Genomic DNA, 14,449 nt, shown 5'->3' on the forward strand with positions numbered 1-14,449 from the left:
GGAATGAAGGTATTGAATGTTACATTTTACATCAGAACAGCAGTATGACTCAAGATACAAAACAGAGCACATTGAAGCACAATTACCAAAAAAAACAGCAACACCAGGCGGTTACATAAGTGGATAGCAAGGGATGACCAAATGGAAGGTATCTACATAACCGTGGGATAGACAGACTCCACTGGTGGCGATTGCACTCGTGCTTTTCAAGAAAACTCCATTGAGTGGTTGCAGTGCCTCTTTACAACAAGAACACGGCAAGCCCCAGGCTGCTCCGGGAATCTCACACACTCTCCATTCTTTAGGATTCAACACAGGAGCCCTTAAAGAGAGCATAAGGGGATGGTGTGTGGACACAGACCAGGAATCAGAAAGAGGATATTATTCAGAAGAGGCACTATGGGAATGTGGCTTTAAACAATTTTCCTTTAAAAAAAAAAAAAAAGCCCATTTGTGGTTCCAAGTCCTAGTCCTGGAATTTCATCATCCTGCATTTTGTTGGTTTTCCCTGCTCCAGGGGGAAGCAGGGAATGAGGGCCAAGACCCACTCATATAAGCTTCTGTTATTATGTGCTCTGTCACAGTTTGAATGGATCCTCATTAGTCTAGAGCAATAGTGAGGGATAAAGTGGACGGCTGACCTGTAAATTTATTACGTGAAAGAAAACTCTCCACACCAGGCCGTAGCAGTTCATGGCCGCTAGCCATCTATTTTTTTCATATGTAGTGCATCTAGAAGAGCACAAATCCCAATCCTGACTACCTCTCACTATGTTTTCTCATTTTGACTAATCCTATAGTGAAGTCACAACATGACGTAGTTTAAGTAGCAGGACCACATCTCACCGCTCTATTTAGACCTCTCCACTCTCATTTCATCCCCATGTTGAACCCCCTTCTTCTCTTCACCCACTTAAGCCCACAGGGGGCCATAGCTCTAGGCACATGCATCTAAGCTGCACCAATCTCCTGGGTCACCCAGAAATACACCCCCCACCCCCGGTACAGTATCACCAAATCGTCTCCAGGCATGGTCCATGCTAGCAATAAAACTCATTACGTAATTAAACTTTTGGAAGCTGGAGGATGTGTGAGAAGCAGGAAAAACACAAAAGTGAATGGAACATAGGGTCACCATGACTGCACACTTAAGTTAGCATAACTTTAATGACACAAATGTTGGATCACTCAAGCACTGACACCAGCCTATTTTACATTTTCGTTCCACTTTAAATAATAAAGCAGTTACCGAGGTGTGGATGTAAACTGCTGTGCCATTTAAAGCGAAACGAAGCTGGAAGCTGGAGAAGAAAAAAGCTAAGTAAGTAAAACTCACATCTTTCTCATAGGCTACTGGCACCATCTATTTGCATGTGGGCGTGGCTTTCCCCATCACTCACCATCATTGTGTGGTTGCCCACCCCCCAGGTTACCATCCTCTATGCACCCAGTTTAAAGCTGTAAGGTTATACTAACCTGGGCTTGGTTTTGAAAGTTCTAAGAGCAAGCTACTGCTTTTTCTGCTGTAAGTGCAGCTTGTGGTTGGTTGAAAACCAAATAAAGGTGTTGGTTGTGCACAGCTGTGGTAGAATTGTTGGTATAACATTAGAAATGTATAATATTTATTTGTAGTAATTCATTATTAGTAGAAACAACCCCTTGTGGTTTTAAGTAATGTGAACTTAACTAGAGCAACTCCAGTTCACTTATTTTACTTAACATTTCTGGCCACATAACTTTTTACAAGTGAGTCCATCTGAACTGCGTACCTGTGATTTAGACCAATTTCACTCAGTCTGCATCCCAAGTGAATTTAGAAGTCATTAAAAAACCTACACGATCCCCTACTGAGGACCAAATTAAAGAACAGCCCTAGAGATTTCAGTGGGCACATTGTTATGTCTGGAAATATAGGGAAATCCATATATTTATACCTTGTTAAACTCTTTAGTGGAGTTGCTTACTTAGTTAGTTACTAAAGTATTGATTAATTACACTGCAAACAAGTTTCTTAAATATTTATCTTTAGGAAAATGTATGGTGTGTCACAGCAAGAAAAACAGTGAGGGTACCAAAGCAACAGGATTTAGAATAAAGGACAAGGATACAGTTTCAATGCAGATTTGGTATGATCAGTGCATTCATCACGTATGACTAATGTAGGGAGTGATGCTCCAACTGTGTGGGACAACTGCGATTCTAGACTCGGAGGTGGGATGTGTAGCGAGAAATGAGAAAGGAATGAAGGCACTTACATAATCCTTAATGAACACAGTACCCTCCGCACGACTGGTGATTCACACTGAACCAGTCCATGTTGTAATTCAAAACAGTTCAGCTCCTTTCTCTATACGCTACACTGGTCCTCTGATGGGACACTGCTGTTCTGTAACGCTAGCAGTGACCATTTCCTCTGTGGTGAAAGGTGTTAAAGCCAGAGCTGGAATTGGAAAGGCCCCTTCCAAAAAAAAAAAAAAAAAAAAACATTGACTTGTGCTTCAGGCATTTGACACCTCACCAAATCCCCCAACGTCCATCCACCTCAGCCATGTGGGCACAGCCTGTCAGGAGGCTACAGCTGGAGATGGATCAATTTAGTTTACACCACCATTTTACAACACCAAACACAGGCCAAGAACGGCAACAGCCTAACTGCTCTGCAGCCTTTAATCCAAACACTCCAGGAGACTTCCCTGCTTTAACAGCAGCTTGAGCAGAACTGAAGACCTATCACAAAGGAAAACATGCTCAAAACAAAAAAATATATATATACATTGTTCATGCCAGCTCTGCTTAATGGCTTCAAACCAGTCAAAACATCAAGGCTGTCTGTTACTGAGGGCAGGCCTTTGGTCATAGAACTGTTTATATTTGACCACTACAGGGGGCATCAGGTCAGTCTTGTATGCCAAATCTATGCCAAGTGAGGTTTAAAGCTAGCCCTCCAGTCCCTAAAAGGTAGCGAATTTGCACAGCTCTTGCTATAGCCAACACTCAAAGCTTAACATGTAGATGCTTATCCAGCTTGAATAGAAAAACACCACTGTGTCAAAGTATTCCAGGGTCTTTTGAGAAATCTTGGTTCTGCCAAAAAGGTCAAAAGTGAAGTGACCTTCAAGGGCTTCTATGGTCTGGACGACCCTGAAACCATTGATCTTTTGATACTGTCGAACCCACATGTAGCTCGAGTACTAATACAAAAGGAAGTGTCGCCACCTAGTGGACAGGACATGAGAATTTTCTGAAATAACTTTGGGACAATGTTTACAAAAATTTGACCTCCCAAAAATTGAGGTTTCAGTGTTTCACATGTTCATACCCAAGACCAATCTAAAACGTAAACAAGAAATTAATGCTTAAACACCTTTATTGTGCACAATCAAAAAAAACTGAACTTCACATCTTTATGTACACAAACTCAGCAGATCACAATGAGGTAGAAGACAAAAGCAGCTGGGCTTGAGAGGCTCAGCATGGAGAATATGGAGCAGTGACCGTCTTTAATGAAGACTTTCCAAGCCCAAGAGCTGTTTGAAATAAAGTGACATCTGCACTTGGTCTCACTAAGGCTTCTAAGGTATATTTCACATGAAGTTTACAGTTTTTTTTTTATTCAACAAGCAGCTGTTTTCTGGGGTCATGCCCATAGCAATACCTGCTGAAGTCCAAAGTAAGTGATTAAAAACCTTCCCCTTTCCAAAGTGCAAATTAAAAAGTGCAACAATAAAACTATGTGCAATCTACGGCCATTCTTTGTATCTGATTAACAATTTGATTTGAAAACTATGCAACCCAGTAAAAGCAATGCCTTTTGGTGGCATGCATTAAAAGTGATCTGGGTTGTTAATTGCAACATTCTGCACTAACCCCTTGTTCCATTGAACAAAGCTGGACAAGGGAGAGATACTCTCCAGAAAAATTGTGGAGGGAAAAAAAAAAAAATTGAGAAAAATTAAAAAGCCAGTAGGTAGATTCCTGTTCAACTTTTCCCATGTCATGGACTTAAAACCGTTTTATGTAAAAATCAGTAAAAAAATAACTGCGTAAAATGTCTGGAAGATGAAAATGGCTTCATTATGTAGATGTGTTTCTAAAGTAAAAAACCCAGCTAACTGCAATGGGAAAAGCAGCTAGAGGAGAGGAAACCAATTCAAAAAAGGCACTGTATGGCTTCTGGTCAGTTAAAGATGAAACCTTGCATGAACTTGACTGTTCCAAAACTGCAACTTAAGGGGGGAAAAAGGAAAAAATAAGAAAAAGAAACCTTCTAAACCATGGCCTTATTTCTCACCCCCCAAAAAAAAAATGTAGGGGGATTTTCAAATGTGTGGGCCCCTGCAAACCCATCATTTCACTGTGAAAAGTGCCAAAGTGAACAAGCAAAAACTAAAAAGAGAAAGAAGTGCCAAAGTGAACTTTCTACAGTGTTTCCGCAAACCCGCGCTCCTGTGGGTGCCCTCATCTGGGCTGGCGCTGGAGCTGTGCCCCAGGAGGCATGGAGGAGATTCAGGCTGAAGCACGGTGCTGCCGTGCGAGATGAGGCCTTTAACTGGAGTCCCGGCTCTTCTGATTGCGCATCAGAGGGCGATGGTTGCTCAGGATGTCCATGGAGTGTTGCCAATGCCAGCAGGAGCGACAGTAGTACTTAAAGCAGGCCTGAATGTGACACAAAGGTCAGAGTGTTAGCTCAGACTCATCCATTGAAGTCGACTATACTTTAAGATTCCCATTAAACTTGTGAACCAACGGATGTCCAAAAATAAAACCGGACACTATTGAACTTGCCTATAATCATTAATGACCTTTAAGGACCTTACCTGGTCTCGGCAGAAGAATGGTCCAGGCTGGCGATTGCACACCTGGCACATTGAATCCTCTAGATACGGGTCAATCTGAACCTGAGTGGAGAACGAAGCTGATTGGTCACCAGAGCCCAAACTAAACAGGATTTATATCCCTTCCTCTGTGGCTAGCATGAAACTACCCATAAAAGCCTTTTACAGAGTGTAATGCATACTGTATTCCTCTCAGACTTCCACTGGGAATAACACATCTGAATAGTCTTAATGTCAATAGATTAGTCTTAAAATTGCAAGAAGGTAAACAAATCTGAATCCAATAGAGTCCTAGCTCTAAAGGACATCTGTTCTGCATGGAAACTGAACTCTGTACTCACTCTGTAGGAAGGCCAAGTCCATCTCGTAATATTATATACTTAAAAAAACATTCCAAAAACAATGAAGTTCTTGAATACTGAGGCAGACGTATACATACCTTCTTTGTAAATTTGGGTGTCTTGATTTCAACAAATGCAGCACTAACAGCTTTTAGGTAACTGCGCTGGTTGTTAAAGGTTACACGACCAGACCCTGGCACAGAGAAAAACAGTGAATAAAGAGCCAAGAGGGGAAGAGTAAGAAGGAATTAAGTAGCTATCTTACCAATCGGGTACTTGTGCTTGTCTGTATCGATGCCTGCATACATGACTCCTCCAAACAGGTCATTCATGATACTGGCCAAAGCCTCAGCATTCAGCATGCCATGCAGAGCTCCAACAAACACTGTATTACTGGGGTCCAGCCTCTGAGAGGGGCAGCGCACATAGTTACTGTCCGAGATGACCCAAGGGATTACTTGTACCTGTCGGACATGCAGAAGCAATCGTACAAGGGTTTAGCTGCTTTATTATTAAACGGTAGCTCCACAATTTAGGGGCAAGAACTTCAAATACTCAACTCCCACACATCACTAAGTGAGAATGTGGAATAATCAATAAGCTCAGCAAATGTGCTGACAAGGGTGAGGTACACACTTAAATTTTGCATGGTTAAAGGGTTCTTTGCATCATAAGTGCTATAGATTCTGTGCAGTCGGTTTAAGAAAAAAGGTTCTATATGGCGGCAAAAACTGTTCCTCTTGTTACAGTGTCGAGCTTGTCAATCTACAGCATATCCTCCCTATAGAACCTTATTTTCCACTAAATGCCACTTGTAGAACCATCATTTGTGTTTGTGTAGATTCATTATATACATAGGTGCCTGATCATGTAAAGCTCTAAGTGAATTTAAATGAACCCTAATCTTCAGGGTGCCAAATACAGCAAAGGAGTTGTGACTGCTTAAGGACATCAGAATCTAGCAGCAGCATTCTGCATTGTCTGTAAGATGTCACAGGCAGAAAACAACAATACAATAAGTAATTTCTAGATAAAAATATAAGCCTCTAATTCTACATTTGAATCTTTTACTATTATTCCAGTTTTAATAAAAAAAATAAAAAATAAAAAAAAAGGAAAAAGGTCGTTAGCTGCTTAACGTGAGACTCGTGATACATTAAGGGAGACATTTAATCTACTGAACACACTGGAATGCTCAGCCTTTTCCAGTACAAAGGGTCAAAACCTAAATGAGTACAACTTAAAGGCTAAGCACAACTTAATGGACCTCCATGAATATTTCACATTTTAGTTACTGACATAAGTATGACAAGTATGAATTAAAATGAAAAAGCATGCTAAATTCTTTAAAACTGAATTTTATTAAACTGACGGAAAAACCCGAGCTCGCTACGTAAATTCTTGAACGCAACCGTGTGACGTCACTGGTGGACAACAGCTGAACAACGCCGCGGTAAAACACCGTTATGACTGACTTATGACAGTATCTAGCTAAATAACCAACATTATTCATGACAATAGCCTAGCAATAAGCTAAACTCAAATGTAGAGGTACCGTTATTCTTGTAAATGTGATCGAAGTCGAACTCGAATTCATCCGACACTTTAAACCTCCGTAATGCAGCTACGTAGCCGAGTATAATCTGAGCCACCGAGTTTAGCGAGTCAAGCTAACGTTAACTAACACCAACTAAAACAGGCGAAGTGAGTGTCCTTACCCTGTTTACCTCCATGTTACAGAGGCTCTTCAACACCTTTCGTTGGTGTCCTTACATGCCCATATTGTTGGAAAAGCGCCAGTGAAATGAGCTACAGATAACGGAGTGAGCGGATGGCACTTTCCAAAGTGCCCGTTTAAAGTTGACAAATTTAGTCCATCTCTGGATGTTTTGGGATCTTTGGGCCATTTGTGCACAGATGTCCCACTGTACATTGATTGATTGCAGCCAAAAACACCACACCTTTTCGCCATTTTACATTAAATTAAGTGCAGCTTCTAGAGTTGTTGTCCACCATCTACGTCACAGGCAAGACGCCTATTAGAGTTTCCGAAAACAGTTGGGGGGGGGACAACGGTTTTTAAACCTTATTCCTTGAATTAGTAAGAAATAACATGTTTTCTGACTCTCAATAAACACAAGTTAGGAACTCAAATTCCACTGTATTTGTTTGACACTTTCATATAGCTAGTGCTTAGCCTTTAAAGTTAAAAGGTGAAAAAGCCAGCATTATCAACAAGTATATTTCAGAAATAGTTGTGCACTACAGCAATGCTTACATCCTTACAGCGCATCCTCCTGCTGGACATTTTGAAGTAGTACTCACTGTACCCCTCAGGATGGAGTAGATCCTGAGTGCAGGCCTGCAGCAGTGCACGGACAGACTTCTCAGATTCAAACACCAGGTATACATAGCCTACAAGAGATGAGCCTCAGTCAGAGGACGCAGGGTAAACAAAAAGCTGTATATTCTGGAGTCAGATCTCCAGAGCTATGACTTAGTCAAGGCATGTAAAAGTCTTAAAGGCAACATCTACAATTCTGGGGAACTGCTGCTCTGATTTGTTTACGTTCAGAAGCCCTGCAGGTTTGTAAACAGACCAGCTTCCAGCACGTGAGCAGACTGAACAGCTAGTAAATTAAACAAACATCCTCAATTTTAGTGTTTATTAAAATTGTGAACATTAACTTTAAGTGCACTATAGACTCAATTTAACACACCACCAACCAAAAAGATCCCATCAGTGATAATTCACTAATCCTCAGCTTGCCATCACCTTAATTCAAGTGAAACGTGCTCCAGTACTAACTGAGGACCCCAGTGCTTCTCACCCAACCTCATGCCAACCACCAATAGAGCTGGAACAAACTGAAAGACCTACCCACTGCATTACCTTTGGGCATATTACCTTTAGGAGGGCAGCGAGGGTGCTTGCCATCCTTACCAGGCCACTCCACATTTAGTGGGCCATAACAGTTAAATGTGTTTATCAGGCCAGCTAGAGGAGTCAAGCATAAAACACACAAGTCAATAAAACCACAAAGTTGATGATTAAAAACCCCCATGTTACCCATACGTCAACAAAAAGCCATGTACCTTCAGTAATGTCCCATGGAACGCCTCCAAGGAAAACCTTACAGGAATACACAGGGTTTTTGTAGTTTCTAGAAGGCAGCTGACCACTCCATGTGAAAGTAGCTTCATTAATGGCTGTTGTGAAGAGATAAGCAGCACTTAAATCTATACGTTGCATCTCTAACATGAATGCGCTAAACGGCAGAAAACCTTGAAGAGCCCTTTTACACCAAAAGAAACCTGGGAACTACACTGAACAATCACCTTGCATCTACACACTGCATTTAATCAGTCCACTGACCATAGAGGGCACTTGGTGCTAAGATTAGCCTGTAGTACACCTGTTTCTCTGCATACTTCATCCCCATTTCAACCTGCTCTTCAATGGTCAGGACACCCACAGAGCAGGTATGTTTTCGATAGTGGATTATTCTCAGCGCCACTTGAGTTTTGAAAATTGAAATTATACCTTGTGGATGCAGAGTCACAGACAAGCTGACCAGTTACTGTAGAGTTTGTGTTGGTCATCCTCTAATCCGTAAGGGGACAGACTGTTGGCCAGATATTTTTGGCTGGTGGAGTATTCATTCCAGCAGTGACATTGAGGGCTTTAAAAAACTAGCAGCCCTGTTGTACGAGATCCACTTGCACCAGCGTAACACCAACATCTCATTAGTGACACTACAGTGCTGAGTGTGATATGCCACCCACAATCATAAATGCTCCTTGGGGTCCAGACCACTGATGGGCAGGGAGAGAAACGCTGAATATGTATGTAGAGAAACAGGTGGACTACAGTCTATAATTGTAGAACTACAAAGTGCTCCTGTATGGTCAGTGGAGCTGAGACAATGGACAATGAGTAGATACAAGGGAGGTGTTCCTATTCCAGTGATCCTTCAATATATAAGCAAATAACAAATGAAACGTGTGGGGTTTTTGGCTGTGATCAGCATGACAAGTACACGTGACTATCTGCAGCAATCACACTGAATTTAGCTACAGCAAAGGAGGAACTGAACAACCCCCAGGTCATGAAGCATCACCACTGTCCCCCATCAAAACAGGTGTAAACAGGCCAGTTCACAGGATAGCATCAAGGCTCCAAAAACCTTGAACAGAACTGGTTCAAGAACCAGACTTTTGGTAGAAAAGGGCCAACAATAACCTACATTTTCTCTTTACTCTAGTTTATAATCCCTAAAAAAAGGTAGTAAGACATACACGCAGCTTGTCTGTGGAGACGTGCCTCCCTTTCAATACTGAAAGGGCCATCAGGGGTCTCCAGCAGGTCCCAGTTGGGCCACACAGACGCTCCAGGCCAGCGGCGGGACAGGCTGCTGCTGCCGCCACTTGGGGTGGCACTGGGGGGAGGGGTCAGGGGAGAGAGGTCATGATCCATACGGGAACCCAAACCAAGCTTCAGAGGATCTTTTGGCAAATTGGACATGAGGAAGGGCACTGAGGGGGAGATCCTAAGAGATGACTGCAAAGAGGAAAACAAAGGACTAATTAAAAAATACTACACTGCAGTCAATTACACCAATGAGTCCGTTAAAGTCTAGAGTATGTGTTTGTCTGCAGTAATTATACTGAAAAATGGTGACTGAAATCACTCTGAGCATCTACAGATCAACGTGGAACCGTCAGTTTCCACATGTGGCACAATAAGTGAGAATGTTTCAAGGATAGAATCCCTACTCACCAGCAGGTCAGAAAGCTGATCTGAGCCAGAGCTAAAGCCACTAGTCTCCGAGTCTACGGGGCTGCTGGAGTGTGAGCCAAGCAAGGAGCGGGAGTTCAGGCGTGCCAAGGCTGGAAACTTCTCCAGGAAATCTGAAGGCCTACCACTGGACTCATTGGAGCTGAAGCCCTGAGGCTTGTTCAGATGACTTAGAGGGCTCCCCAGCATCCCCAGCACTGCAGAACAGAAAGCAAAATCAAGAACTTGACATATTAATGAAAAACAACTCTTAAATGGAACTGAAACTTGAGCTGAAAACAAACTTATTTCATCTTCCCCGCATACTCAAAGCAGTCTGAAGGCTGCAAAAGTTCATTAACACTAACAGAAATAGACAGGTTATGTCCAAGTATGAGATCTATTGCTCAGCAGCTACACCAAGCTCTGACTCACTTTCCCAGCATGTTTTGAACTGCCTGCCATGAAAGCATGTAGTCATCAGCTCAAGATGGTATTAAACAGGACTAAGAAAGCAAGATATCTAATTGGATTCCTGGAATTATTAATGAGATCTAAAACAGCAAGTATTTCACTCTAAATGTTTACCACATCACAGTCAAAAAAGCCTTTTAATAAACAAAGAAAACAAGTATTTAAGAAAACCACTTACTAGAGGCATTGCTGTTTGTGGCTGACAGCTCAGAGTCCTGGCTGCTCCATGGTCTCTCCCAGCCGGATAAGCTAAGGGACTGCAGGCCCAGGCCCAGCTCATTGACATCAGGCAGACCCCTCGATGAGTCCTGGCCACCGTTCGGAAAAAGCATCCTGCTCCGGACTGCAGACAGGTCCGAGTCGGGACGTTCTGTCAACACAGTCCAGAATTAAAAGATAAAAGTATTTGTACACACTGCATCAGCCACAAAGGTATTACAAATCCACAGCTAAATCATAGCCTCTAGACCAAGTGAAACACTGATTCCCTCAAAGCTATCAAAATTAATCTGCAAGCTCAAACTGCATGAAGCTGATTCAGATGCCACGCAGTCCCCTGTGCAGACACGACCCACCCTGCATGTGACCCAGGCGCTGATGCCCTCGCACCCCCCTGCTAATGACATCAGCCTTCGGCTCCGGCTTTGCTGCCACACCAATGAATTCCTGTCAAATTCTGCCGCAGGCAAACAAGCAGAGTAGCCTTCTCCCCTCAAGGCCACTGAAGCTATGGCTGTTGTCCTTGACAGAGGCAGCAGAGGGAGAGAGAAGGGAGCTAGCTGCAGGCTGGAGAAAGGAGAGAAAACCCCAGAAAAAAAAAAGTCACAAGACTGGAGCAAGCAGAGGATGTCTGATCAGAGGAAAGAGGATGGGGCAGTCTGCACTGCTCCTATAAACTGGACGTCATCCAGCTGCTTGAGCCAGGCCTGATTCAGCACCCCCTGGCAACGTATCTGCTGCATGACATCGCATGACCAATGCAGCACTTGTGAAAGCAGCATGACTGCAGGGGAAAGAGCTACCCAAACAGAACCACAGCACGTTGGATGCATAAGAATTAAACTTCACTTACGAACGGCTGGCATGACACCAAATAAAAAACCCCACACATCACTAAACTCATTATAATCAATAACCAATTTCCTTTTTGTGAAATTGAGGTAAGAAATATTTAAAAGTTACATCCACCTGCAAACAGACCACTTTAAATTATGACAACACTACCTTCAATCTAAAGCAAACTAGAGCCACAAATTTACAGTTATGGGGCTTCCCAAACAAGTAGTCCAAACTAAATCCAAACTCTTGCCATTTGTGCAAATGCTATTAACAAGTCATACTTCACAATGGCCACGTAAACCTGTTACATAGGTCTACAACAAATGTTTTTAACCTTCATTTCAATATACAGATTCTCAAAGAAAAATGGTCATGTTTCACCTGAGAGGCTTTTAATTCAAGTGCCCTTTTAATAAAATTATGTTTAAGCAGACCAGAGAGACACCCACACTAAGACAAGACTGAACACATCTTCACGCTCCATTTGGTTATAACAGTCACTGACTCAGACATTGGGAAATCTACCTATTAACGAGTCTCGCTTTGTCTTGGCACTTGGAGTGGTGCAGACCCCAGTGAGGTCCAGAGAGTTGCCCAGCATGGTGTTCATTCTGCGGAAGATGTCTGCATTGCTGCATGTGGACAGGGCAGGAGTGTCTGAATCCCAACGATTAAGGGCTCTAGGATTGTCCCTCTGAAAGAACACAGGAGCATGGTTGAGAACACTTCTAATGGAAAGTTTTTTTTTAAACCCAAACTGTGCCATGACCAAACACGGAGCCTAATTTGGCAGAGACCTGTAGAAGCATGTTTTTAGAACTGAGGCCTGAACACTGAATGTAAATGCGCCCATTGAAGCTCTACACCAGTGTAACGCTGGATAGAAAAGGGACAGAGAAAAACAGAACTAGAGACACAAGAAAATTAGTCACAAAGATAATGAGAGGAAAAAAAACAGCGCGTTTGAAAAAGAACCTACTGCGCTCTAGGACTTTTTCCTACTATTAAAGCACGACAAGGGTAGGCCCAAATTTGACCATAAATGTAGGCCTTTCCTGAGTTACAGGGGATATTTACGACGGTATCATTTTAAGAAACGGAGAACTACACCTTTACTGGCATTTAACATGGCGCCAGGAACACAACCAGTGTCACAGACAAAAAGACGGTGCCGTTCTGGAATGGGAAGCCGTAGACAAAACAATACAGAGCGAGGAGGGGGGGAAAAACTCACCAGAGAAAACGCCATGGTAGAATTCTTAACAGAATGATCTAAAACACCACCAAACTCTCCCCCCTCAGTTCTACTTAAGCCCTTTGACCGAGCATTAACTATCATTCAGGACATCTGCTACAATCGCTGCGACCTGACCAATCACAGCCCGCTGCCAATTTAACTGAGAAGAAGGAGCTCGTGGAGGGAGAACTCTGCTTCAGAGGCGTTTATCGACACTTCAATGTCCATTAATGTTCAAAAATGAATTGTCACATTCCCTTATTCCCATATTCATTCATTATCTGTAACCCTTATCCAATTCAGGGTCGCGGTGGGTCCAGAGCCTACCTGGAATCATTGGGCGCAAGGCAGGAATACACCCTGGAGGGGGCGCCAGTCCTTCACAGGGCACTTATTCCCATATGAAGAAGTTAATTTCAAAATATATTGTATCAGTGCTGTGGTCAGATCCATTAGAGCCTAGTCCAAGCTGAGACTGGGACACAACGTTTGAGTCCAGATTAAGACCAGGACACTGTCTGGGTCTTGAATCCCGGTCCTAGACTATGTCATTCTTTCAGTTTAATGTATTGTTGGTTTTAAATGACAGTAGATAATATTCTGTTTTTAAATAATGTTGAGATTCACTGCACTCAGTTGGTTGTGATTTCCTAGTCCACGTAAACCAAGGCTAAGATTATATGTTTACATTCTTGAGACTCATGTATCACAAATCACTGTATACAATGTTAAATAGCAATAATCAATTAGCCACATAGCTATGTATAAAATCCATTACTAGCAATGAACTCAGTCAAACCACACACACATTTCTGCACCTTGTAACGCAGTCATTCATTCATCTTCTGTAACTGCTTTACCCTGTTGTGGGTCATGGTGTGTCTGGAACCTACCTGGAATCCAAGGTCACAAGGAAGGAACACAATGGACAGGGCATCAGTCCATTGCATACTCCCACCTATGAACAGTTTTACACTGTTAATACGTCATGTGTTTTTGTACTATGGGAGGCTGGGACGAAACCAGAGCAGCCGAACCAAACACCTCAGTGTGACCTGAACCCGTTTGTGGGACTTTGGAGCTGTGGCATGGACGCCCACCTTGGTGGTCCAAAAATACCTTCCCTTACAGTGAGTATGAGTTCTGTTGTGGTTGAGTGAGAAATTAAGATGCATTTAAATAGCTCTAATCATTTTTACAGGTTACATGCAAAGGCCCATCAGTGTAACCCTCATTTTTAGAGCTGTTTTTCTCCTCAAAGTTCACTAGAGGGCATACTCTTCTCTGTTTCTGTACAAGTGAAACCTAACAGGGGATTCTACTCTTCTTACTAAACTTTTGCAGGATTCTTCAGTGCTTTCCCCAAATTCCATGCTTAATCCACCCCAGGGTCACCATCTCAACATTGTCTGCTTCTCATGTTCTTGGGCAAAATCAGACTCTAAGTCAAAATACCCAACCTTGGAGCAGAAGAGGACCACAAAACTGGGAAAGTTGAAGGCGTTGATGGCCCAAGAGCTTTTAACTGCCTTAGGGTTATACAATATAAACTCAGTGTAGGTTTGTAGCTAATTGTTTTATTCAAACTATTAAAATTAACTGTTGCCAATGACCCATATCCTGTTTGTCTCAGATCACTTTGAAAAACCAGTTAAATATATATGTCCTTGTGAATGAGTGGGCTAAAGCTCCGTAGGCTGCCAAGGTGGACATGTGCATTGGTTTT

The 14,449-nt window shown here is 42.6% G+C and overlaps 1 protein-coding gene across 4 annotated transcripts; it reads right to left on the reverse strand.

The window, feature by feature from the left end:
* Positions 1-3,360: 3,360 nt before the first annotated feature.
* LOC136676689 (cytoplasmic polyadenylation element-binding protein 1-like) lies at positions 3,361-12,846 on the reverse strand. Of its 4 annotated transcripts, none has more exons than XM_066653868.1 (12): positions 12,721-12,846; positions 12,012-12,180; positions 10,606-10,797; positions 9,957-10,171; positions 9,476-9,737; positions 8,273-8,386; positions 8,085-8,174; positions 7,455-7,591; positions 5,442-5,640; positions 5,275-5,369; positions 4,818-4,898; positions 3,361-4,656 (listed from the first exon to the last, which is right to left on the reverse strand). In XM_066653868.1, exons 1-12 carry the CDS (start codon positions 12,823-12,825, stop codon positions 4,546-4,548), a joined length of 1,770 nt encoding a protein of 589 aa, XP_066509965.1. In that variant the 5' UTR covers positions 12,826-12,846; the 3' UTR covers positions 3,361-4,545. The 4 variants fall into 4 exon arrangements, with proteins under 4 accessions (XP_066509965.1, XP_066509964.1, XP_066509963.1 ...); XM_066653867.1 differs by having other exon boundaries at positions 8,070-8,174; XM_066653866.1 differs by having other exon boundaries at positions 8,058-8,174.
* Between the last annotated feature and the right edge of the window lie 1,603 nt (positions 12,847-14,449).

The sequence above is a fragment of the Hoplias malabaricus genome, chromosome X2 (genome assembly GCF_029633855.1).
Source record: "Hoplias malabaricus isolate fHopMal1 chromosome X2, fHopMal1.hap1, whole genome shotgun sequence".
Taxonomy (NCBI): Eukaryota; Metazoa; Chordata; class Actinopteri; order Characiformes; family Erythrinidae; genus Hoplias; species Hoplias malabaricus.